The sequence below is a fragment of the Dreissena polymorpha genome, chromosome 1 (genome assembly GCF_020536995.1).
Source record: "Dreissena polymorpha isolate Duluth1 chromosome 1, UMN_Dpol_1.0, whole genome shotgun sequence".
Lineage (NCBI taxonomy): Eukaryota > Metazoa > Mollusca > Bivalvia > Myida > Dreissenidae > Dreissena > Dreissena polymorpha.
The window spans coordinates 73,960,544-73,982,919 of NC_068355.1; the positions used below are offsets into that span (position 1 = coordinate 73,960,544).

The 22,376-nt window shown below is 37.0% G+C and overlaps 2 protein-coding genes across 2 annotated transcripts in view; both read left to right on the plus strand.

Moving 5' to 3' along the window:
• LOC127835293 (sulfotransferase 1A1-like) overlaps window positions 1–22,376 on the plus strand; it is a 368,467-nt gene that overhangs the window by 229,970 nt on the left and 116,121 nt on the right. The window lies entirely within an intron of this gene.
• LOC127835268 (beta-1,3-galactosyltransferase 5-like) lies at window positions 6,374–13,462 on the plus strand. Its single transcript, XM_052361614.1, has 2 exons — window positions 6,374–6,408; window positions 12,138–13,462. Exon 2 carries the CDS (start codon window positions 12,166–12,168, stop codon window positions 13,390–13,392), a length of 1,227 nt encoding a protein of 408 aa, XP_052217574.1. The 5' UTR covers window positions 6,374–6,408; window positions 12,138–12,165; the 3' UTR covers window positions 13,393–13,462.

The following is a 22,376-nucleotide window of genomic DNA, read 5'->3' on the forward strand; positions in this document are numbered from 1 at the left end:
ATGGTTTTTTTAAACAGCAACAACAACATATTATGTATCTAATTATAAGGTAATTTTAGACTTCTGGATGGTGTCAGATAGCAACATGTTTGCAAAATAAATAGATTCCAATGAAAAAAATAGTAAAGAAATTGTAATTAAACACACTAAAATGTACGTGTGTGGCACAAGCTATTTATTGTTTGTATTTGCATATGAAATTAAAAAAATGGAATAAAAATGCTTACTTAAAAAAAAAATTGAACGTTTTAAAACACCTGTGGGCTAATGTCCAAGCGTGCACTTTTTTGAAGGGGTTTTTGTCCTAGGGGCTTATGTCCGTACCCCGTGCATGGATTGTAGTGGCTTTGGCTACAAAAATAAGTGAAAACAAACACATGGGCCCTGCGACTTTCCGACAAGTACTTCAGCTAGCTTAATACAACTTGTGAATATCATGTTCTTCTGTTCTATCAACATTAACACTTGAGGAGACTGTAGTTTTGTCTATGAAAAGGCTCTTGTAATCTCAGTTCTGTTGAACACAGTGTGCAGGATCACGTGGCTTTTTGGTTGGGGTTCCACCTTTTAACTTTAATGGATGTATACACGACGGTAAGTGGTGCTTTATTTCAAATAACTTTATAAAATTATTTTTCTTAAGAATTTTAACTACTGCATAAAAGACGGTTTTTATGCTGCTTATGGCAATGTGAAATATATCAGAACTTCTTCGTTGAATAAGCCTGCGTTCTTGTTAAAAAATTTGGTATCTTTTGCATTCGTTGTACACGGTTATTCTTCACGCAACGTGAAATTTTGTCAACGATTTCAAACGTATTGAATGATTACCTTAGATATCTGCACAAACTGCATGAAAAACTGTCTTTTAAACACTAAAGATTTTTGCAAATGTATGTCAATACCTTGAGATATTTGCACAAATAAAGTTCTTAACGGTGTGTTTACATTCTGTCCTGCCCGTGTATGAAACCCAGAAAACTCCGTAATTCTGCACCCTGGAACAGTACTGGGACAATTTATGTCGTAAGGACGTGCTTACCGGTAACTGTAAAACAGAAATAACTCCCAAATTACATTCAATGCGACATATGCCTGTCTTTACTTCTTATGAATAACATTTAAAATTCTTAAAGTAACATGTTGACATGTAGATATATTTGAACACGAATTGTTCCTGGAAACAATAAATATTCATGATAAACTATATAAGTTGGCAAATAATGAATAATTTACAATAAGAAACCGGCACTAAATTCTGCTGCATCTGTAGATCGATAAAAGAAGAAATCGGGCTGAAGACGAACAGTTTCAGGTGCGGCTACAATTGTTATCGTATATTGGGGCGGCAACATTCAGTTAAGGCTGCCATCAAAACGCATGTAGCCTCTTTTTCAGTTTTGACAGATTATCGAAAGGAACGATCTATGCCACAATAAACATTATAATGAAAAAAAGAACACTGTTTGTATGTATATTACCAACTCAATGTTTAATTGAAGACGATGATACTGTGAATAGTATTTGTAAACGAAATATACATGTACAAACTAATACGTCTTTAAACTGTAAAATGAATTCGATTATTACGCTATCCACTAAACGCACAATGCACCCAACAAGGTCACAATTTTAATGCGCAAAACGGTTAAAGCTGCTTGTCCACTAAATTTTGAAGGCCAACATTGTAAGTGTGAACTTATTTCATTGTCAAAATCCAAAATGAAAGCTAATCGATAATCGAAAAATAAAATAGACACACCAATCCATGAAATAAGCGACTGAAGTCTATTTTAATTGAAACACACGTAACATGGGCTGAAATTTACTTAGCCATTTAGGCGTGTAAAAATTCTCTTTTTCTTTTTCCAATTTGGTTGTAGTCACTCGTATATGTTTTTTAAGTTAATCTTGGTTATGTGTGGCATTCTAAAGCCCTTAACAGGCTATTAATTTCCGATGCTATGTTTTCTATTGAGCACTCCAATGCGATTACCCCAGTTTTTAGATGGTCGCTTTAGCGACCGTCTAAAGTGCTTGATGTGAAATTCAGGTCGATACGGCCTAGGTATGATTGTTCAATACCCGCTTGCGTATCCGCGCAAGAAAGAGTTGTATAATTTATGCAAGAGGTTTGAGTTCTCCAATTATGTGTATTCACAAATGGAAACATTATATTATTATCGTGTTACATTCAATATTTTCGAACGGTGTTTTATAGAAAAGAATCAATAAACAATGATCGTACTGTACATGTCGCGGAGGCGATTGTTTATGAATGATTAAAATAGTCCACTTTCTGTTGCGTGTGCGTGACGTAGTATTTTCGCTCAGCTCATTCATAAATCTGAGGCTGGCGATAAACAAAGGGGAGTCCGTGTGAGAATAACGCAACAGTATAAGGTTACGCTTGTTTATATTCACAGGTCTCAATTAATAATACGTTGACCACCAGTTCAACAATTATTACAGGGATACGATAGACAACATAAAAAGATGTTTCATTATCGCTGAAACTGTTAAAAAACATTTAAATATAACAATAATATTCTCTAAAAAATGTAGTCTTGCTGTTTTGAAATAAGGTTTGAAATTTTGTTTTCTAAATAACTTAATTCAAAACAAAAGTTTAATTATAGTGTTTTTTACTTGTTAGTCGCATATTTACCGCAGTATAATGTGTGTTATAATAGGCAAACCATACATTAGTAAAATTCAATCTGCCTTCGCACATAGAAGGAATGGGTCAATTAGGTGCTGCGTTTCCTTTGCTTACTTCAGTTAGAGGTCAATTATTTACGTAATAGCAATCACAAGGCTCCGGCTTCAAAGGAATTGCGGAGCGTTCTTACATAATAAAAGTCGTAGTCGCATGGTATTTGCGTTTTGTGTCCTATTTGGTCACGTGGTTCTTTTTCGCGGGTGTTTTGGCATTCATGATATGATGCTATTAAAAGATGCGCCTGTCGATAAACAAAGGAAAGTTTACGGGTTATAACAACGCAATAGGTTACGCTCTCGCATACAACTCAATGACGTAGTACAGGTCGTAAATTGAGAGATTCGGGAAAATGTTGACGCTTATTTATATTCTCAATTTATAAAACGTTGAACATAAGTTCAACAATAACTTCAGCGATACGATAGACAAAAAAAAAAGGTTTCATAATTGCTAATCCCGAATATAACAAACAATTTATAATAATAATACGAATGCAATAGTAGAAGGTTAGTAGAAGGTTAAGCTTGTTTATATTCACAGTTCTCAATACATAGACAGTTGGATATGAGTTCATCAATTAGTACAGGCATACTATAGGCAACCTCGAAAATGCTTTTTAATCGCTAAAACCGAAAACAACTTAATATATTATATTAAATATATTTATAACAATAAATGTCTTTTAAAAATGTAGTCGGCGTATACGCTGACTTAAAAATAAAGTTAGCAATTTACTTTTCTAAATGATTAAATACAATTAAACAAAAGTTAAACTATTGTGTTGTGTTTTTCACTTGTAAGCTGCATATTCACCGCATGAAATGTGTGTTAGCATTGTCAAACCACACATTAGTGTGAGTAAATAAAAAATATACTACGGGAGAGCACTTCATATGTGTCCTCATATGCCTTGTTATGACTATCTTTCTTCACTATCGAAATATATCGTATGTTTATATTTGATTTAATCGCAGTTTTCTTTCGACACATTTAAATCACACGTCAATAGCGCCGTCATGCGAAAATGGGTCTTATGCGTTTCGGCAAGCGTTTGTTAAACCCAACATGTGCTTTTGCGCAGTCAGGCCATAGGCGATGCTGTTCGCTTTAAAATCACTCAATATGTTATGTTTCTCCTTACCAGAAGGAGGGAGAGCTGAGTGGGCTATTAATATGATGGGCGCATATGGAATAAGACCCATTTTCGCGTGACGAGGGTCATTACAAATCTCATTGCGAATTGAAAATGCCACATTTAAGAACAATGCTTTTTGATACAAAATTGAATTGAAAATAGCAAACTTGTTAATAATGGCAGCCTATCCACAAATGAAGGAATGATTTCCAGACGTGCTGACCAAGTACGGCAAACATTGTGGTATGATAATTAAACGATTTTCTCTTATCGTGACACTATACTATTTCGCTAATGATTGTCTTCTCATCTTGGAGGCGAAAGTGAAATTCTGCGAGATGGATTGTAACGCGTAATTGTAACAGGGCCACAATTTGTGTCGTTTGAGCATACAGAGAGTAGTCCGGAATTTCTTACACTGAACAGTGCTACATCCTTTGAATTGAGCACTTACGCAGTGATGTAGCAAAAATTCAGAGGTTGTATCTCGAATCAGCTTATTAAATATTCGAAAATATTCATGCGTGTCTTTTGGCGTTATGTAAAAGTCACTAAGATGAAAACTGAAACAGCTATGCCTAAAAGCGCATTAGTGCTCTATACCTATGTTTATGTTAGCGTTGTTGACACCGTGTGAAATGCTCGGGTAACAAGTAAAGCATAAACAGCAATGTTTATATACTTTTATTCCTCCATATACAAGATACGAAGATTATTGTATATTTTGAATTTGTATATGGTGTCAAAAATCAAAAGTTTTGTACACGGAACTTTCATTATGAATTTATATTCTTGGTGAGATAGTCATTTGATATTAGAAAAAAATATTCCTTTAATATGATGGTGACTGCAAATTTTCTTTATATTAAGTTATCATTACCATTTTCATCATACTTTCTATGCTTTCAGAACTTCCAAAAAGCATGTTGTTTTTATTTTGTCTTCGTTATTTCTATGAAATAATAAGGATGATAAAAAGTGCACACAAAACTCGACCCGTGCGCTATGACACACACTTTATAAAGTTGAATGGCGTAGGTTCATTTCAAACTTGCGATTGATTTTCAAAAATGAATTGCGTGTTAAATTATGCAATAGCGAACATCTTCAGGGCCTTCAGCGCTTTGATATTATTTAGGGTTCGTTGTAGTCTGTTCTGTCCTTGGTCTAAATATATGCCCATGTGTTGCATGGATAAACATTAATGACGTCCTGCTGGTGCAGCTGGAGTGTACTTTGTTTGTAGTTGATACTGTTGTACAAAACAGTATTGATAGTGTTTATTTCACATATTATTAATTTTAACTTTTTTTTACAATGTCACAAAGGCATTATTGAAAACCCCTATAGAAACAAACACACTAATTCAGCTTATCCTAATAAAACAAACTATAAATGACTAAATACTTTCAGGGACACATGCTTTAATTTCTCTATTTGTTGAAAAAAAAGAATTTAGGAAAATCTAAATGGGTATGCGTCCCTCGCCCTCGCCTTAAGCCGCCTTTGCGTGTAAGATCCGCTAATTGTGAGGCCTACCACAGGTTAAGAAACCATTCATTAATAATATATATGGCACAGTTCTTATATATCGGAGCACACAAGATTCTGATTTTCTTTTTGCAAAGCATCACACGAGTAATGTTACTTGAATAAAAATACGATAGTTGAACGTTGCTTTACTGTTCGATGAGCTTTAAATCAAAGGGAATTCCACATGGATCTATGTTATATTGTAAATTCGCAGTTTAATGGAATAAAACTGCTACTATATCAAGGTAAGTGTGTTTGGTTCAAGTCTGTGCAGACAAAAAACACAAACACAATAGAGTAGATACAAATACCATTTACTTGACTACTCATTACATATTAAAGCATACATATGATTTTAAGTAAGTTTTGTAAGTAAGCAATTGCATTTCAATAAAATAAGTCAATACAATCCCAGCAAATTTGTTGATGTCCAGAAAGTTTCTTTACTTTCGCACTTATGTTTTAACTTAATGTTTTTGGGGCATATTGTACACCTTGGACTAAACCTTCATTACTCTGAACGCATTGGAGTCGCAGTTTGGAATAGTATATCGGTGGCGTGTAAAAGTTAAATTTTTCTCGACAATGTGTTTTTCTAGATAATAATAATAGATTCTAAATAATAATCAATTATCGCAATTTTCGACGATTTTGTTTTTCCGTAGTTGACAAAAACAGATTCTCCAATTTTTGGAAAAACCCAAATCTAATTTTAAAATAGCGATTGTATAAAGCTCAAGTTTATACGATCGTTGTTATACTATCGATTTTCAGTCTGGTAATAGGATAAAAATATTTTTATTTCGTTTTAGCTTTTTTAGGTGCGGCAAAGCCGATGAACACTTGACTTAATTTGTTGTGGCCTGTTTGCTGCATTAATTTGGCATTATCAGTACGTTCCATCATTGCGCAATCGCAGCTTGAGAAGTTCTAGACTGCCGAATCAACCCTCGCTATTGCCTACCTGATGCGCAGCCGCCATTTTCGTTGCTGATAACCCCGTTCGGCTGGGCTGTTGGTAAACACTCTCTTTGCGAATGCATTTAGACTAAGTGGTGGATTAAGTGTTATGTTCTATTGGATAATTAATTTTGAATTATAGAACCGGATTTTGAGAATGCTCCTGCAGTATGGTGGACTTTAATATTGAAGTTAAAATAGTTGTTCTCTTCATTCAGTATTATTCAGGTAGGGCGAATATGATATGCGTATTGGTTTATGACTCATCGCAATCAAAAGTTGTAACATCCAAAGACTAATAGAGACTAACAAAGAATAATATATTGTATAGGTCTTTGATTTAAAGGAAGACGAAAACTTTCGATCAAATAATCTGTCCGTGATGCTGTTTAAGTTAAGTTTGTGTTCGAAAACTGGAATACTTACATTGCATTGAACTCAAAATGTAAATTCATGTTTATTGTGTAAGAAATGTAAGCGTGATGCGTAGTTTTATGCCGTCAAATATAACACATGCGTATTGTGTATCTTATGTAATTTGTATGTATCTACCTTTATTTGACCTTCACACCAATAGCTTATGCAAAAATCAAAGCGCTGAAGGCACTGCAGTTGTTCGCTCTTTGAACGTATTTAATATTCCTTACAGTCATCCGAACATGAAGTTCGACTTTTGAACACCAATGTAATGTAACTTTTAATTGTCTATAGTGGTGAGGTTTTGACAAATGAGGAATATGCCATTGATTAACAATCTCTCATAATTTCATGCAGGATTCTCACAAACTCCACTTATGATTACAAAGATGAAAAAAGAAATTCAACGTATATCTAAGTTGGCGCTAAGGAAAAGTCTGTAAGTCTAACAAAGAATAAACCACACCATAATTCTCATAATAAATGTATTGGTATTAACGAGCTTTGTATTAAAATCTCGATCAAACCAAATTAAAAAATATTAAATATAATTAGCCTGAAATTAAATGCTTCATTTAATGTGTTTACATTTCATTTTTATTCATGTACTGACATTAACGCGTAACTCCTCTACTCCACCGTCACCAATATTTTTATGAACGAACCATCAACTGTACTGTTAATTCGTAAATTAATGTATTTTTATGCCCCCATCCCCCTTCGAAGAAGAGGGGGTATATTGCTTTGCACATGTCGGTCGGTCTGTCGGTCTGTCGGTCGGTCCGTCCACCAGGTGGTTTCCGGATGATAACTCAAGAACGCTTGGGGCTAGGATCATGAAACTTAATAGGTACATTGATCATGACTCGCAGATGACCCCTATTGATTTTGAGGATCACTAGGTCAAAGGTCAAGGTCACGGTGACCCGAAATAGTTAAATGGTTTCCCGATGATAACTCAAGAACGCATACGCCTAGGATCATGAAACTTCATGGGTAGATTGATCATGACTCACAGATGACCCACATTGATTTTGAGGTCACTATGTCAAAGGTCAAGGTCACGGTGACCCGAAATAGTAAAACGGTTTTCGGATGATAACTCAAGAACACATATGCCTAGGATCATGAAACTTCATAGGTAGATTGATCATGACTCGCAGATGACCCCTATTGATTTTGAGGTCACAAGGTCAAAGGTCAAGGTCACGGTGACCCAAAATAGTAAAATGATTTTCGAATGATAACTCAAGAACGCTTTTGCCTAGGATCATGACACTTCATAGGTACATTGATCGTGACTCGCAGATAACCCCTATTGATTTTCAGGTCACTAGGTCAAAGGTCAAGGTCACAGTGACAAAAAACGTATTCACACAATGGCTGTCACTACATCGGACAGGCCCATATGGGGGGCATGCATGTTTTACAAACAGCCCTTGTTTCTATAGTTTCAATGGGTCAATAATTTTTCATTGTGTGCATTTATTCCGATTTATATTTTTCACCCTAAAATACTTAATGTTCTGAATTCCACGTCTATATTGAGTTACAACACCTGGTCTGTCGCAACATGCACGCTTTTCATGCCACGTTTTAGGCACGTTTTTATATGCGTACAAAGGGACTTAAATCAGTCAATATTAACAAATGGCTATAAAAGCGAAATATACATACATGTACTGAAATTAAATTGCTACGCGTAGATTCTTTAAAGGTTGTTGGTTTGGCAACTTACTCGCCACAAGGATTCAATTGCTCACCATTTCCTTTTAACTTTTTATTTGTAACTATTGTTTATAATTAAAATGTGTGAGGATGATGCCCGACATTGTCTTTAATGTACCGTTTTATATTACGTAAATGGCAACTGTTTGGCGACTTGAAAGTAACTCTCATGACGCATCTTTGTCAGAATACATGACTGTAATGTGGCTTGTCAAATTCACCTCGGCTGCCCGGGTATTCGCGAACGAAATAATTTTGATCCAGATAGACTAGCGCATGGTTGCAAATGACACCTTTAATAATTATGTGCACTGGAAGACAATTTAACGACAGATGATGTCTGGTTGCCCTTAAAAGGACAATGTTACTCTGCAAAGGGAGTGCTGAAAACTAGAGAAGATCGTCTTCCCGCTCCTCGCGCGCTCCGCTGCTTGTATGGCCTCTAGACGCCACAGTCTGTCGACTCGAACCCCATAACGGTTTCCTCAGCACATTTAGCGAACTGGGTACCGCCGGCCTTCGACACTTTCATTATCCTTATAGGCCATCACCTCGAAATCCTGGCCTGTATCTCTGCCACGCTCGTCCTCTACGCTGCCAGTTCCTCTGTACCTGTCCCTCTTCCTGCGATGTAGTGAAACCGTTTTTTTACCTACTGACAACCATTCCGCTAAGCGATCCTTCCACATTCTGGGATTCAGCGAAGTCAGCAGGAGAGGACGTCCGAGTCGATGGATAACGGTACTCGCTTGATTACAGAGTCGCCCTTCGGAGTCTTCAAGAAAATCTTCTGCGAGCGACTCTCCCCCCGATCGCGACTCTCCCCCCGATCGCGACTCTCCCCCGATCGCGACATGCATTCTCCAGCTGCTGACCGAGCTCTCTTAAACTAATGAATACTATATAATGTATAGAGTTACCTTGATGTTTTGTACAATCGCAATTTTCTTTTACATGTTCAACTTTAATCGCGAGCTGACAGATTCAATGCCATTGGCGATTTTGTTGATCGGAAACGCTTAAATATATTATCGTGACTTTGAAATAGAGTTAGAAAAATACGCTTTAAATAATTTAATTAAACAAAAATATTTAAATTATTGTTAGTAATTTTTGTCACTTGTTTGTCTCATATTCACCGCTGAAATTCGTGTTATTAATTGCACGTGTTTCAAACAACACGAAAATGTATGTAAATAAAAGTTATAATACGGGAGATCACATAATTTGTGTCCCCAATTTGCTTATAATGAGTTATTGTTTTTCACTACCGACATATATGGTATTGAAATATTTGATATGCATGCAGTTTTCTTTCGACATGCAGTTTTTTTCGACGCATTCGGATCATACTTTTCTCGCCGCGTCATGCGGAAATAGGTCTAACGGCACGTTGACTAGCGAAGCTAAAGCCCTGTTTGCGCAGTTGCGCAAGGTTTCGTGGTCTCATTATGTATCTCCTGACCTACTGCGGGATATGCAGGCTGGACCATAGCTACGCTAGTCGCATATGGCAAAGACCCATTTTCGCATGACGCGGATCTATAAAAATATCTTTGTTTTATATAAATGGAACATCTTTGCACAATACGTTTCGATAGGAAATTGATGTCAAACTGTGTTATACTGTGTTATTTATAGCGAACTGGCAATTTTCGGTAGCGTTTCAGTCTTTCAAGAACGACTTCCATACAGACTGAAGATTACGGCAAACGTGTGTGAATAGATAATGAAACGATTTCATGAAACTATATTTTTTGGTAGTTTGTGTTTCTCATCTCTAAAGCAATAATGTGTTATCAACGTTTATCGATATTCCATTGTGTCTTCCCCGGACGATTTAGTACCGAGTCAAAATGCAAAGTATAATTTAAAGTTTTAAACATATATTAAACACACAATTATATCGAAAATGGTCAACCCAAGCAGTTTTGTTGTTTTCTGTTGAGTTTTAGCGAAAGTTGATCAATAGTTTCCGATTGTCACGAATTTCACCCCCCCATGAACTGCGTTTTACTTATCATTATAAAACAACAATAAATGGAATTCATGTAAATATTAAAATAAAACGTTTTTCTTTAAAAAAAAACGTTACTTTGCCGTTTTCTTCCGTTTATCTGATAAAGAATCGGCCGATATTAATTAAGGTTGGTAACTAATAACCTCATCTGCACTCTGCACACGTGAATGTGTGAATTTCAAAGTTCATTTATAAGTCCTGCTGCAGATTTTCCAGCCAGATCAGATTTCAAAGTTCATTTACATGTCCTGCTGCAGATTTTCCGGCCAGTCAAGCGCTGTCAACGAAGTTACGCAATAAACAAGCGTTTACAACCTTATTCTATTGCGTTGTTATCACTTTCCCCACTACACTTGTTTTATCATTTCCCGCATCTATTAATAGATTCTTGTTATATGTAATTGTTTTTTATATATGTTTTTGGCGATAAGGAAGCATTTTTGGTGTTGTCTTTCGTATCCCTGTAGTAATTATTGAACTCGTGTTCAACGTTTTATAAATTGAGAACTGTGAATGTAAACAAGCGTAACCTTATACTATCTATATACTATATCTATTAATAGCCGCAGATTATGAATGAGCTGAGCAAAAATACTATGTCATGACGACGAAGCAGAAAGTGGACTATTTTAATAATTCATAAACAATCTCTTCCGAGACACGTATAATACAATAATTGTTTATTGATTCTTTTCTATATAAGCTCCGTTCGAAACCATTACATTTAACACGATATTCATATAATGTTTTCATTTGTGAATGAATATAGTTGGATAACTCAAACCTCTTGCATAGATTATACAACTCTTTCTCGCGCGGATACGGCATGTGTCGCTGGTAGTAGGCTCTCCGTAGATAAGCCGAACTGACTTGAAATTTTCAGTAACAACATTAATCGTGAGCTAACGTTCACAATTAATAACGATCATATGTTTAGTCGTGAGCTAACGTTCACAATTAATAACGATCATATGTTTATTTTGAGTCTGAAGCGCACTTTACAGCTTCAAAATGATTACGTATATCATGCCTTTCGCTTAATGGAGGTTAACCCATTTATGCCTAGTGGACTCTCTCATCCTTCTAAATTGGATCAATTTATTTCCAAAATTAGGGATGTCTAGTATATTTATTTCTATATTTAGAATATTTCTTACAAAAATTCCTTTAAGCGAGCATCATACGGCGTCTCATCAGGGTCTACGCTGTTTGCCAATGCTCTTTTGCTAGACGCTAGGCATAAGTGGGTTAATGGAGGTTAATATAGTATGGCTGATGGTCAAATTATCTGCGCACACTTGTGTTAAATAAAGCGATAGGCTTTGCTTATTGTGTTCATGTAAAACAATAGCGTTGTTATTTGGGGATATTTATGCGATTTAAAAAAAAAGCCATTCGATACCGATTTTGATACTTAGTTATATGATGTATTGCGAAATATTTAGCATTTGAAGCCAATGATTGTGTTTTAAACCGTAACTATATATTATTTAATTTTATATTTAAAAAAATAATCCCCATCACGGATTAGATCATTTGATTGCACAATAAATGTAAGTCTTACATACTATAAAAGTTACATGTTAATTGAATTGTGATTTAACAATCTGTTGTACTTACAGGTATGAAAACACAGATCGTCCATCGGAAATGCGTAAAATGTCTAGAAAAATTGGCGTCATCATGTGTGTATTGAGCACGGCCATGGTCGTCTTCTACTGCGTCACCGATAGAGCCTCGCTCTGGATCGACAAACCGTCGACGAAAAATACCGTTGATGAAAAACAGAGAGCCGTCACCAGTTATAAACAAAACGGCGAGTTCGGAGTAAACACTAAAGGGGAGCGACGGAAGAATAATGCAAACATTAAAGTTGAAATAATAATGTTTAAAAAGACCAATGGTACAGAGCTCCAATACGTGCTGCCGGATGCGACATTCCGAACATTTGATTTTCACGATCCCGGACAAGTTGCTCTATTTCAACGGAAAGCAATTGAGGCAAGGTATTATTCCCTGCCGAAAACAAAAGTAAATCATATTGACCACAAGCTGATCATTACTGGTAGACACATTTGTGATTTGGAATCGCCATATTTGTTAATTGTAGTACCATCGGTTCCAAGCCACGCCGATATTAGGGAGGTCATACGGAGCACAATTGGGTCGTTTGGGAAGTACAGAGACCAAACAGTACACGGTCTGAATATCGCGGTTCCGTTTTCTGTGAAATTGGTGTTCGTTTTAGGGAGAAATGGAGACGCGCTCACTGATCTCGCCGTCCGCAATGAAAGTCACTCCTATGGTGACATTTTACAGGCGGATTTTGTGGAGTCGTATTATAACTTAACGAGAAAAATGTTGGTGACGCTCAAGTGGGTATCTGTTTACTGCAGTGAGATCGACTATATGTTAAAACTAGATGAAGACGTGTTCGTTAACATTCCAGTCCTAGTGCACTACTTAAGGACATTCAGGTATACAACCAAGGGTTCTATTCACGGCCACATTAACTGGGAATCTCCGGTCCGACGCCTAGGCAAATGGGCTGTTAAATGGAGCGAGTTTCCACTGACTCAGTATCCCAACTATGCAGTTGGTAACTCATACGTCATTTCCGGCAACATAATTCCGAGGATGTTCAGAGCGTCCGAATATTTGCCGTACATGCCGATAGAGGACGCTTTTGTGACAGGAATTCTGGGTAAAATTGTTGAGGCTGAGAAAGTGCACAATGACGGTTTCACATACTGGCTTGACAGTAAACCTGTTCCATGTGCGTTTGCAGCATCCGGAAAAATATCCGCAACGAAAGTATCTTCTTCCCTTATGAAGGATTTATGGAATGCTTGTATATCTTTTCAAAATTTTTGTTAACGGTTATTTTGTATCTTGCATATCAAAACATTCCGTTTTGAAATATGTCCTATTAAAGCTCTTCCATTTATATGTATCCCTATTATCATCTACTTATTTGCTGGCGATTGTCACACTGTTCATAAGCTTTATTCGAAATTATTATGGTATATCAATCGATGTCTTCACGTTTATATTTGATTAGTAATTCATGAAAACCTTCCATGAGTCTATTTTCTTAATATATATTAATAAAGAAGACTTTCAGTTTGATTTAAAACATCCATTTAAAAACACGCATTCAACCAAAAATATGCAAAGATTCAATTATTGAAGAACACACACAAATTAACAAAAATGTGTCAATGTTTCAATCTTCCATAGATATCATAACGTCTGAGGACTTTAAATTGTAAGAATTCGAACGTTATGTGTACACGAGATCATTCGACAACGTTGGTTGCTGACCTAGCCAACCTATGGCGAGGTTTGAGAGTCGATGTTTGGGATATGGACAAAAAACATTACTTGTGGCAGAAATTATTATTTTTATGTCCCCAACCACTATAGTGGGGGACATATTGTTTTTGCCCTGTCTGTTTGGTCTGTTGGTCTGTACGTTGGTCTGTTTGGTCAAACTTTAACATTTGCCATAACTTTTGCAATATTGCAGATAGCAACTTCATATTTGGCATGCATGTGTATCTCATGGGGCTGCACATTTTGAGTGGTGGAAGGTCAAGGTCAAGGTTATCCTTTAAGGTCAAAGGTAAAAAAATAGAAGAAAAAAGTCGAAGCGGCGCAGAACGGGACATAGTGTTTCTGACAAACACATTTCTGGTTTTCTACATGTATTTGCATTTTTGATTAAGTTGTTAATTACAAAGCAAAACATATAAAGCAACTCGTAAAGGGTAACCATTTTGCTAAAATAAACGTTTAATTCGTAATTGTAGATATTATGAAAAGCGATATTTCTATAGCTCTGCGTATATACAAATTAAATTGGTGATTAATTACTAAATGTATTAAGACTTTGAAATAAACACGCAGTTAAACGCCAGTGAGACACAAAACCGGTTTTCTAGAGAAAACACACACATGAGTAAAACTTGGATCACCACCTGGTAACGGTCAGTGCTAAACATTGGGCAATTAAACCGTGTTCAGTGGCTCAAAAAGTCACATTTGGACCAGATGTATTCATTAAAACATTTTAATTTATAAACACACATAAGTATGAAAATTAAAATTGAGTAGCATTGAAAGTGAATACTTACAGGCATTGGTCAGCGACTCACATGATAATCTCTGTGAAGTTCGAATATATGTAGTCGTGGCATAGATATGTACACTTTGCACGCTAGCCTTAACCTTATTTTCATCGCGAACTTAACCCTTTGCATGCTGGGAAATTTGTCGTCTGCTAGAATGTCGTCTGCTGAATTTCTAAAATTAGCATTTTCTTCGATTGTTTTTCAAAGAATACTATCAGAATAGCAAACAGTTTGGATCCAGATGAGACGCCACGTTTTGTGGCGTCTCATCTGGATCCAAACTGTTTGCAAAGGCCTTCAAAATTCGGTTCCCGCACTGAAAGGGTTAAGTACAAAAGGGGTATAGCCCTTATTAAACGATGGTAATAAATTTAGGATCTGGTCAGTACATGTTAATAAAAAAAAACTTCGCTAATATGTCAAGCGTTATTTCAATATCTGTAGAGATATTGAGTAGTTGCACGCAAACGTTAACGTGAATTTATGCTACAAAAGGGCATTGTCGGACCGTATTTGGTACAAAAACGAATATGGTACATTTGTACCATATTCGGCCGAATATGGTACAAATGTACCATACTCGGACCGAAGATGGTACAATTTTCGACCGAATATGGTACAAACATTGTACCATATTCGGTTGGAATAAGTTTTTCTATGCTCGCCAAAACGTATTTGGTACATACCAAAAAAACTCATAAAAATGAAAATGGCCTACGTATATGGTACATAAATTATGTATTTCTTAATAAATGAAATAGTCTGCCGATGTGTAAACTTTTTTTCAAACTCAAATACATTGTATTAACCTAATATTGGAAGTGACAAAAGTATCATCATCATCATCATCATCATCATCATCATCATCATCATCATCATCATCATCATCATCATCATCGTCGTCGTCGTCGTCGTCGTCGTCGTAACTAGCAGTATCAGAAACAGCTAACCTAACCACACTTTACATGGATTTTGCTGGTTGTGTAACTGTTTCGCCGGCTAGCTCAGTCGGTTGAGCGTCAGATTGGCACGCAGGCGGCCTGGGTTCGATTCCCGGGCGGGCCAGATACTTTCGTGGAGATCATTAATAGCAATTTTCAAATTTTTAAAACTTTTTTTTTCGAAAGTGTATTTTCACCAAAATCCGATTTAAGAGATGTTGAGCTCTTTTAAATGAATATATCTCTCCAAAAATAAGGATGTTTGACTGGCTGCTTTAGACAGGTGTGACTGTATTCCTAAACATTACTTTGTAAAGTTGATTTGTCGTTCCGACGTCATATTGCTGAGAAGCCGACAAAGCTTTGAAGTTTCCGATTTTTTCTTTGATAACGTGCCGCTTTAAAAAGGCGGGAATTTTGCACACGAGTCTTACTCAGAAGTCAGTAACCATATTTGACTTGGCGGTCGGCAAGAAAAGTTGTGATTTTCGACTAGAAAGAATTGAAATCCAAACTTTCTTCAAACTTCAAAAGAATTCTTGACAGTAAGTACTGTACATAATTTTAATTTTCAGTTGTCTTAATATGCATTGATGTTTTAACATGCATTGATTTTTATGTTTTATGCCCCCCCCCCCCTCAGAGTGCATTTGCAGTTGTCCGTCCGTCTATCCAATTGTCCGTGGCATTCCTTCCGGGTGCGTAACTCCTAAACTGCTAAAATATTTAAGCTACAGTCATTTTTTCGAAAGTGTATTTTCCACCAAAATCAGATCGAGCTCCTGTAATCTGTAGATTTGAACATTTTAAATTTTATGGAGTTTATAGGTCTTTGACCTTCGAACCCTGCCTAGTCGTGACTTCTGGTGAGCGACCTAGGCCCCCAGGGCCCCTTCTTTATATCCCTTCCATCCACGTAGCATTGGTTTCTACAGACCGTTTGTCCGTTGACCGCCATAAGTTTGCCCGCTATTTTTCCCCTGAATTTGAATTCGGTTGGATTTCAATGAAACTTTACATGAAGTACTTGCTACTTTCATTGCGCATATTGCCCGGAAGTTCGGATTGTAAATTTTAGCGGAGCTATCAGACGAGTGATTTTAGCTCAGCTCATGTCGTGAGACATTCGTTTTCGACACGCGGTGTTCAATACAAGCTCTATTAACTAATGAAGTATAAATGTATAATAACTTATTATATTATTTCAGATGAAGGAAGCAATTAGGAGAAAAAGGAAGCAATTAGGGTGCTTGCCCAGGTCGAAGTACGACATTATTGTCAGATGTTTAAACGGATCGTTCGATGTCCCTGTGAAGAAACGGACACCTGAAGAGAATAATTGTTTGGCCATGATTAGAAAACGTAAGGACTTCGAGCTTGGTGACCGGGGTTCTTTATTGTGTGGCGGAAAGCAAGTCCTTGTGAAAGAAGATCTTCCTAGATTTGTTGAGAAGATGTTCATGGAAAACAAAGGATGTGGAGCAAGGGTTATTTACAACAAACTGAAAGTAAATTACACGGGGTTCTCGGAACAAGCTATCCTTGAAATACTGTACAATAGCAAGTATTACCATGAGAAGTATCCGAGATTTACAAACAAGCCAAAGCCAAAGACAATTACAGAAGAGGAACCAGGCAAAAGATGGCAGATTGACATAATTAACATGAAAAATCAAAGTGTTAGCTACAAGGGGTCCACATACAGTTATATTCTACAAGTCGTGGACGTTTATTCTAGGTACGTTATGCCAAAACCCCTGAAAACGAAGAGTTCGCGTGAAGTTGCAAAGGCATTAGAGGACGTGTTGATGGTTAACCTTGCCCCTGACATCATCCAATGTGACAACGGACTGGAATTTAAAGGCCCTAGTATGAAACTTTTGTTGAACAAGTACAACATCAAAATGATCAATAGTAGGCCGTATCATCCTCAATCACAGGGCAAGTGTGAAAGGTCAAACAGTGTTATAAAGGCCAAGATTCTATTTGCAACAAAAAGTAAACGTGGATTTAACTGGGTCGAAGGGCTTCAAGATTTAGCCTATGCCATAAACACAAGTTTCAAACGAGTTCTTGGGGGTCTCACGCCCTTTGAAGCCTACTACGGAAGAAGTCATGTTTTTACCAAAGAACGTCATAGTTCTCGTGAAATAAAGAAAACCATACGGCGAGCAAATAAAAAGGCTTACAGGTCGCTGTTGAAAAACGCAACTTCCCCAAGCAAGTACAAAGTAGGAGAGACAGTATTAATTCGCTATCCCTTTCGAAAATCCAGGGTGCCAACCAAAAGATATGTTATCGAAGGCAAGGTAGAAAAAGTAAAACGAAATGGTGTTTATATCGTGTCATTTCAAGTACCGAACAAACCCGAACTTGGATTCGTAAGCAAATCGGTTGGGGTCGAAAACATGACTAGCCTAACTGTTGCGTTAGAGAAACAACGAAAAATTAAAAAACATTCATTAAAACAGAACCGCTCAGAGAAACAAAATCACAGAACTAAGTACTATCATGTTTTAACACACCATGAAAATCTGCAGTTGTTGGATGGGGTGAATATTGCCATGGACCCAAATCCGGATGGAAATTGTCAATTTGCTGCTATATCGCATCAACTTGGTAAAATTGGTATATACAAAGACGTAGATGCTTTACGTAAGGAAGCAGTCCATCACATTGTAGAAAACAGATATTTCTATGAAACTTTTGTCTATGATGAAACATTTGATGAATACGTTAAGAATATGTCTAAGAATGGGACATACGGCGACAACCTCACGCTCATTGCACTTATGAGAGAATATAATTTGCAGTGCCTGGTAGTTTCTACCCGAGGACTAGAACACTCATCAATTGTGTCAGCAGATGGAAAGTTCGATGGTGATGTTGGAACAATTGCATTGGGGTATTTCCCAGAAGGATTTGGCATGCATTACGTTAGTATCCGTATCAATCAACGCGTGTACAAGGACATAATATCACGCTTAGAACAGTCGTATGACAACGGTGACTCTGGCGACAGCGCTGCGTCTGGCGACAACGCTGCGTCAGGCGACAACGCTGCGTCTGGCGACAACGGTGACTCTGGCGACAACGGTGACTCCGGCGACACCGCTGCGTCTGGCGACAACACTGCATCTGGCGACAACGCTGCGTCTGGCGACAACGGTGACTCTTGCGACAACGGTGACTCCGGCGACAACGGTGACTCCAGCGACAACGGTGACTCCGGCGACAACGGTGACTCCGGCGACAACGCTGCGTCTGGCGACAACGGTGACTCCGGCGACAACGCTGCGTCTGGCGACAACACTGCATCTGGCGACAACGCTGCGTCTGGCGACAACGGTGACTCTTGCGACAACGGTGACTCCGGCGACAACGGTGACTCCAGCGACAACGGTGACTCCGGCGACAACGGTGACTCCGGCGACAACGCTGCGTCTGGCGACAACGGTGACTCCGGCGACAACGGTGACTCTGGCGACAACGGTGACGTCTCTGTGTGTTCAGCCCTGAAAGAGCTTCAAGATATGATAAACAATAGGAGGGCACAGAAGCGAACGACTTTTCCATTTCTGATGTTACCACTTCACATTCAAGTTGAAATTTTTAAGTTCTGCATACAATCAAACCCGTCAATCCAGTTTGTGTTGGCGAAGGTCGGCAAACCCTTTAGAGATTTAATAAGGTCAATGAGTTTGCAAACACCTAGAATTTACATTCGGCCGGATATTGGACTAGATACTAGTAACAGAAATCCTGTTAGCGTTCGTTTCCTATTAACAAGAGCGGGCAGAAACAGCGGTCTTATTTCGGCAATAAAAGAAATCATCAAGGGGCCAAAATGGGCAAACGCATGGCTGCGTTTGCGTGTTAGTGGAATCGGTTGGTATGATATCATAGATGTCATGTACAGACATTACAGGTGAAATATACATGTATATCGGTGTTTGGAAACCTGTTATGTTATTTTTGTGATTGATGATTATGTTCTTCTACCGGAAATTTGTTGTCATTTGCTCATTTACTGGTAACTTTTTACGAAGCACATTTGGGATATTTTGGCTGCTACTAAAATGAATGTATATATGTATATTATGTCTTGTCAAAATGCTACAGTTGGATTAAAATTTAAATGCTGTTCTATGTTCTTCAATATTACTTTGAAAAATCCTGTCAGTATACCAATAAATGAAAAAAGTACAAGTTTGTTGAATCTCTTGAATGAAACAAATTATAAAATACAAAATGTAAAATGAATATGTGATGATGATGATGACAAAACATTTGTGATGATGATGATGGTAAAAAAATTGTGATGATGATGGTGGTGGTGATGATGATGACAGTGGTTATGATGATTGGGGTTTGATGATTGTGGTGATGATGATGATGATGATGATAATGATGATGATGATGATGATAACAAACGTTTTGGGATGATGATGACAGCGATGTTTATCGGACGATGATGATGGTTATAATGATGAGGATAAGTTTTTAGATGATGATGACGGCGATGTTTATCGGCCGACGATGATGATAATGATGATGATGATAACAAAATATTTGTGATGATGATGATGGCGATGTTTATTGGCCGATGATGATGATGATATTCTCATCGTCGTCATCATCATCACAACATCCTCATTATCGACCGAAAACATCGCTGTCATTATCATCACAAAAAAAACTTTTGTGATCACCATTACGATCATGATAATGGATATGATGATGTTGGTTTTGATGGTGATGATGATGGTGGTGTTGGTAAAGATAACAACGATGATGATCATTGGGGTGTTGATAATTGATGTGATGATGATGATGATGATGATGATGATGATGATGATGATGATGATGATGATGATGATGAGATAACGATGATGATGATGATGATGATGATGATGAGATAACGATGATGGTGATGATGATGATTACGATGATGAGTGTGTGTCATATTCGGAACGAATGTGGTACATTTTTCATCCGAATATGGTACAAGTTTGTACCATATTCGGTCAGGCATTTTACCCCAAAACTGCAGATACGTATATGGTACAATTAGACAGTTGTACCATATTCGGCCGAATATGGTACAAACTTGTACCATATTCGTTTTTGTACCAAATACGGTCCGACAGGGCATTATTTAGAGTTAATGAACATAGTCAGTGGTCTCACACGTTCATCATGAGCATATTATAAATTTTAATTTAAAAAAGTAGTAGACAAATATTAGGTTTACCTTAACCAGAAAATTTCTTACTCGCCAATGGCTACAATGATGACGACTGGAATGAAAAGTATCTCGAACTATTACAGAACATTATTGAAATAGTCTATGTGTAAATATAACGTTGATAAGAATACTCAGTGCCCCAGATAGGTTTTGACAAGGCATTTACAACGCGCAAAATAATGTCTAAAGGGCATTTTCGAGCGCGCGGTCGTATCTAGAATGCTCCTCGTTGCATATTTATTTGTATGTTATTAATAATTGTTAGAATATTATTCCCATAATTATTAAACCACGAAAATAAAACGTCTACAATGAGGAATAAAAATGAGGAATAAGTTAAATTACAATGTAATTAGAGATTTACAAATTATAATGTCTTAAAAAAATAGAATAAAGGGCAGGGAGGGTTATAAGAATGTATAAGAATGGCATAATGGGGGGGGGGGGGGGGGGCAGGGCGCAGCGTCATTCCATTTGGGCCCAGCTGGAGCACTGATGCTTATACCGATTTTGGGATATGTTACCATAAAACGAGGTACAAAGCAGAAATCTCCTTCCCTCAAAGGAGCTTTTGTAGAACCGCGTCGACCACGAATCAACATTTATAGTTTTATTCTTACTAGATTACCGAAGACTACGTGTGCCAATTTGCCTGCATCATATAGGTAAGGTATACACAGTATTTTAAATGCAATTACTAGGTTATTATTCTTTTCTGCATTGGGAAGTTCTAATATATTTGAACAAGAAATATCTTCAAACTAGATATACGACGTTGATTGTGGTCGATGTGGATGGACGATCATCTGTTATATCTGTGAGATCAAAGATAGCGAATACCTTTTTTGTTCTTAGATGCATCATATACAAATCAATTACGGGGTGGTTGGACCAGATTTCGTGACTTGTTTCGCTTTATTAGATATATTTGGTCACATATCCACCCCTGTACGTCGATAATCCAAACTTAGAAGGATAATTCAAACTGAAGAAAAAAATGTCGACAGAAATAAAGACACCAGTCATTTATTTGTAAGAACACGTTTATTTACAATATAGTTGCGACATAATAAACGTTTCTGATTGGTAAAATGTAATTTGCCGAATACAATGCGCTAATAAACCCATAACAATTAAAAACAATTACGTCGAAATAAAATGAATATGTTTGCAAATCTGGAAAAAGTAAATGAAACTGTCGAAAGTTTTAGGCCAAAAACAATTATAATCGAATGTTTTTAATGTTTTAATGCTTGGACTTATGTATTAACCTTTCATATGTGTATGTAAAAAATTTGAATGGCGTAAATGCTCGAAAACGCAATATATTCTTATTTGTTTAGGACAAGAATATACAAATTGGATAATAACCAAACTAGTGTATGGATAATTCCAAACTTATATGCGGAAGTCGATGGATAATGACCAAACTGCAAGATGTCTTTATGTAAAGATCTATGTAAAATGACCACTCTTGTAAAATATTTCGAGATTTATTTAGTTGCTTACAACAAAAGCATTTTAGCACATTGTTAAACA